At 56.8% G+C, this 4,878-nt stretch overlaps 3 protein-coding genes across 3 annotated transcripts in view; 2 read left to right on the forward strand and 1 right to left on the reverse strand.

The window, feature by feature from the left end:
• The window catches only part of PTSG_00093 (uncharacterized protein), a gene marked incomplete at its 3' end in the record, with an annotated part of 3,179 nt that extends 2,624 nt beyond the window's left edge, over nucleotides 1–555 (forward strand). The window contains exon 2 of the mRNA XM_004998591.1: nucleotides 110–555. Within this exon, the coding sequence (XP_004998648.1) occupies nucleotides 110–555 (446 nt within the window). The remainder of the gene's footprint in view (nucleotides 1–109) is intronic.
• Nucleotides 556–743: 188 nt separating this feature from the next.
• On the reverse strand, nucleotides 744–3,335 carry PTSG_00094 (uncharacterized protein). Its single transcript, XM_004998592.1, has one exon. The coding sequence runs from the start codon at nucleotides 3,268–3,270 to the stop codon at nucleotides 1,000–1,002; it is 2,271 nt and encodes a 756-aa protein (XP_004998649.1). The 5' UTR covers nucleotides 3,271–3,335; the 3' UTR covers nucleotides 744–999.
• A 948-nt stretch (nucleotides 3,336–4,283) lies between these two features.
• The window catches only part of PTSG_00095 (uncharacterized protein), a 3,851-nt gene continuing 3,256 nt past the window's right edge, over nucleotides 4,284–4,878 (forward strand). Inside the window, exons 1-2 of the mRNA XM_004998593.1 lie at nucleotides 4,284–4,301; nucleotides 4,477–4,669. The gene's annotated coding sequence lies outside the window, so the exon portion shown is untranslated. The remainder of the gene's footprint in view (nucleotides 4,302–4,476; nucleotides 4,670–4,878) is intronic.

The following is a 4,878-nucleotide window of genomic DNA, read 5'->3' on the forward strand; positions in this document are numbered from 1 at the left end:
AATGTGTTGGTGACAGGAGAGACAACGCCATCAACACCGCCAACTGACAGCAGCACCACCAACACCACCATCAACACCACCATCACCCCCACCGGCAATGGCACCACAGACAGCATCACCAACACCAGCACGAACAACAACAACAACAACAACAGCAACCATGACAGCAGCAACCGCAGCAGTGTGCATCCTGGCCATGACCTGGACGTGGTGTGGGTGACGCACAAGGTGGTTGACGGGTATGCGCTGCGCACGCTGTGCCATTTCCCAGATGCCTTTCCCTGCCATGATGAGGCATGGCTGCACTTGTGCCAAGAACTTCTGCAGGCCACGGACAAGCGCCGCAAGCAGCAGCGCCAGCAAGAGGAAAGGCAAGAGGAGGGACGTGGCCTTGGCGATGGTGCTGAAGCAGTGGCAGCAACGGCAACGCCAACACTGCAGGGAGGCCTGCAGGGAGGTGGTGGAAAACACAGCCCTCGAGCGAAGAACGCCGCCAGTGACGCTGGTCATGCCAAAGGAAACCCGTTTGCGCTGCTGCTGCTGCCAGATGAATGAGGCCCTCCTTGTGTGTTTGCGTGTGTGTGTGTGTTTGCGTGTGTGTGTGTGTGTGTGTGTGTGTGTGTGTGTGTGTGTGTGTGTTTGGGTTCTCAGTGCGGTTGATCTGTTGTGTGTGTGTGTGTGTGCGGATGTCGCCTGTTTTATCGCTTGCACTCTTGTTTGCTGTTCGATATCTTTCAAGCACATTGGTTTGCACTTTTTTTTTTGTTTCGTATTTCGTGGGCACCACCCATCCACCCACCCATCCATGTAAACGAACCCACAGTGTCACAGAATCTTTAGGAAGGCAGAAACACCACTTAGGCAAGCAACATGCTCCCATCAAATCAAACACCCTAACTGGAAGCAAAACAAACACCCGATGTAGGGACGAAAAGGAGCAGAACGGTGCAACACAAGCACAGGACAACCACAGAGCGCAGGCAACTCAGCCTCAGTGATTCAGTGGGCGCGAGCGGCGGCGACGGCAGACGCCGCAGCCGTCTTGAACTCCTCGTGGATGCCTTCCTCAAACACAGTGACGGGGTTTAGGTACTCGCGAAGGTTCTCTGGAACAATGTCGCTCAGGACAACGACGTCGTCCTTACACTGTGTGTTGAGACGCTGCACAAGCAAGGCGCTGAGCAACTCGACGATGAACGCCGCCACAACGTCCTCGGCGTCCAATTGCGCATCATGCATGTACTCCTGCTTGACCTGAGCTAGCAGGGAGGAGTGCAACTCCTGCGCCTGGCCAGCCTGCTTAAACCGCGTCTCGAAGGTGTACGCTGCGTTGGCGAGGTTGGCGAGCGTCTTCTCGCGCATGTTCAGCACCATGTCCGAGAGTTGCAGGGCTCGGATGACCTCGAGCACGTTGCCGGCAACCTCGCGCGTGTCTGCAGGAACCTGGCTGGCCATGCCTGTATCGGAGAGCCCCGCCTCCATGTCCTTGAAGGCGCGCATGAGGGGCGCCGTCTTGTTCAGGTCGCGGGTCACGTTGACGAGGGTGCAGGCCGACGCGTCGGCACCACCGGCGATCTGCTTGCAATACGCGGCTGTCTCTGTGTCCAGGATGACCTCGCTGGAGCGCAGGGCCCCCTGCGTCTTTGGCAGGAGATAGGCGGCGACAGCGTTGGCCAGCGGCACGATGACAGTGGTGCGCATCTCGCCGACCTTTGGCTCAGTGATCTTGGACGCCTTCGCCACGAGCTCCTTCTTCACGCTGCGGGCGGTGCCCAGCTCCGTGTGGAAGGTGGACTTGAGGTTCTTGTTGGCGTGGTCGATGGAGGAGATGTTGGAGCGCCAGGTTGAGGTGACCACGCTCTTGGTGAGCGCGTACACGCTGTTGAAGCCCCTTGCTGCGGCCTTTGCCTTAATGCCCGGACCACCGGGGAGCTTGGAGAAGAGCCCGTCGCCGATCTTGGTGCGCCAGTAGTAGTTGGCGAGGGTGTCTGTCAGGATGTCGATCTCACTGCCGTAAATGCGGAACTCGTTCAAGCGGTTGGCCAAGTTGCGCGAGGCGTTGTCGAAGGCGGCACACTCCACGGGGTCACGCAGGGACCGTGTGGACACGAAGCGGCTGCAGGTGGTGAGGATGTCGAGCCAGCGCTCAAACTGCTCCTCGTCCTTGCACTTGATGAGCCAGCGGCGCTTGACGCGGTGATAGCACTCGATGGTGAGCGGCTCGTACTTGGTGTAGTCGTCCGGGGGATCACCACCGAAGAGGCGGGCGTGCTGCTCCCGTACTTCGATCTTGCGCTTGTTTGGGTCCCGCACGATGTCGTAACCGCAGAGGTTGATGGTTCCCTTTGGTTTGGCGCCGGCGGCGTAGTTGTCTGCGCTGGCGTAGTAGGCGATGACGTGGTCGGGCCGCACCACGAAGAGGCGCTCTTTCCAGGAGTGGCGCACGTTGCCGCGTTTCACCAGGGTCTCCATGTGCAGCGGGCGTTTTGAGAGGGCGCTGGCGGGCACCTGCTCGAGCTGGCGCTGGACCTTGTCCGTGGGTGCGCCCTCCAGCGCTGCGTTATCGGCCGCGCTCTGGCGCAGGAGCTCGTTGACGAGGGCGGATCGGTAGAGGATCAGGAAGTCCTTGGTGAACTTGTTGAGGCTCTTCTTGATGGAGTCGCGGACGCGGTCGATGCGCTCGGTAATGTCCTCGTAGACGGCGATGCCGTACTTGGAGAAGGGGACGGACTTCTTCAACCCGCTCTTCAGTGCGGCGGAGGTTGCGCTCTCCTTCTTCTTCTTGCTTTTCGTCTTCTTCTTTCCTTCGCTGTCCGAGCCCGAGCTGCTGCCGTCGGAGCTTGAGGCATCTTCGTCGTCGTCGTCGTCGTCGTCCTCACTTGACCCGCCGGAATCGCTGTCTTGTCCTGTGACGGACTGGCGGACGGCGGACGCGACGGAGCTGAGGGAGAGCATGCTGCTGCGGCTTGACTTTTTGGAGGAGGAGGAGGAGGAGGAGGATGAGGCGGCCTTCTTGGACAGCTTGTTGAGTGGGGCCGTGTCCAGGCCGAGGGCGGCAACGAAGCTCTCAGCGACGGGGACGGGCATACCCTGAGTTTTGACGAGCCAGGCTGGGTTGCTTGTGACCTTGTTCACAATGATAGCGCCGGACAGGGACTTGAGGTGCTTGGCTTGCTCGTCCATGCCCTGCTGCTGGAGCCAGTCCTGAAGTTGCTGGGGGTTGAGGGTGGCCACATGCTGGCAAGCCTCTGGTGTGGTCGCGCTGCTCATGTTTGAGATCAAAACGTCAGGACAAGCGAATCAGCGTGTGTGCGTGTGTGCGTGTGTGCGTGTGTGCGTGCTGTGAGAGATGTACGCAAGGAGGGAGAGATGAGGGGGGGCGGCAAAACGAGACGAGAGAGGGAAGCTGTGGAAAGCAAAAAGGGAAAAAATGGCAAGTGGCAAACGGTTTTGTGTGTGAGTGTGTGAGAGTGTGTGTGTGAGAGTGAGAGACAAAAGCAAGCCGAAGGATGAAGGCCACAACCCAACACAACGACAAGGCGAAAAAGAAGAAGCAATGGTAACAATAAGGCCCACGCACGAGGTGCAGCAAAGACCTCACACCGCCTCCACAAGACACTGCGCCACGCACAACCCTCGACAGCCATCTTTTTCCTCGCTCTGTCCATTTAACCTTTCTTGCTTGGCCAAAGCGAAACGCCAGGCAACACAGCTTGTGCGCTTCTTGTGGCGAAACGCCAGCTTCGTGGTCGTATATCTCCTGGAATTTTTGGACACGTGGTGCTGTGGAAGATATTGTGATTTGTCGTGAGGACAGCTAAACGCGGACACGTCCCAATACGTTGTACCTGACTCATGTCATTTTTCGCTGACTCAGTTGACTGTGGGTGTGCCGCCAAGGATTTGATTGGCCAATGGATGGATGGTCTATGATTGCTGCTGTAGCCATCAGGCTTTCGTTTGTGTTTGTGTTTGTGTTTGTGTTTGTTGTTTGTGTTTGTGTTTACAGACAGACCTCATGCCACACTGCACACACACACACACACACACGCACGCACGAGCGCTCTGACTGATGCTGGTGCATAAGCAATCCAAACACAGTGTGTGGGTTGTGTTTTGTTTTTCTGAAACGAGGTCAAATCAATCAAGCAATCAAACATCAACATGAGCAAGGTCTTTCAAGCTTCCACCTGCCAGTGGCGCACCATGGTGAGCGGCAGCCTTGTTCACATCCACGCAAGTGATCACGGTTCTATGTTTGTTTGTCGTTCCATTATTGCACCCTGTCACCCACCCAGAAGGTTCCAACACAACCTACACACACACTCTCTCTCACCTGCTTCATCATCAATGGCAAAGACGCCATCAATGAGCACACGCACCCACGAAACAACAACAACAATAGAACACAAGCACAAGACACGCCAGCAGCTCACGCAACCGCCACCATCACACCTGCATTGCTGGTCTTGCCAGGCTGTTCCCAGGCACGGAGATCATTTATCGCTTGCCAGATATCACAGCCAGACGAAGCACACGCACGCACCCGAGACTGAGCCAGACGATACAAGCAAGCAAGCAAGCAAGCAAGGAACGAAACGAATACAGAAAGCTCTGCATCTACCCCAGTGAAGCCCAGCAGTCGAACGTTCCCACGGCGTTGACCAAGGTATGCCGCGATCGGAGCTTGTTGATGGCGTGTATGTTTGTGTGTGCTTGTGTGTGCTTGTGTGTGCTTGTGTGTGTGTGTGTTTGTGTGTGTGCTTGTGTGTGTGCTTGTGTGTGTGCTTGTGTGTGTGTGTGTGTGTGTGTGTGTGTGTGTGTGTGTGTGTGTGTGTGTCAATGGCCCCCCAAATAGCTTGTGTCGCTTGCCATCTT

The sequence above is a fragment of the Salpingoeca rosetta genome (assembly GCF_000188695.1).
Source record: "Salpingoeca rosetta unplaced genomic scaffold supercont1.1, whole genome shotgun sequence".
NCBI classification, from domain to species: Eukaryota; class Choanoflagellata; order Craspedida; family Salpingoecidae; genus Salpingoeca; species Salpingoeca rosetta.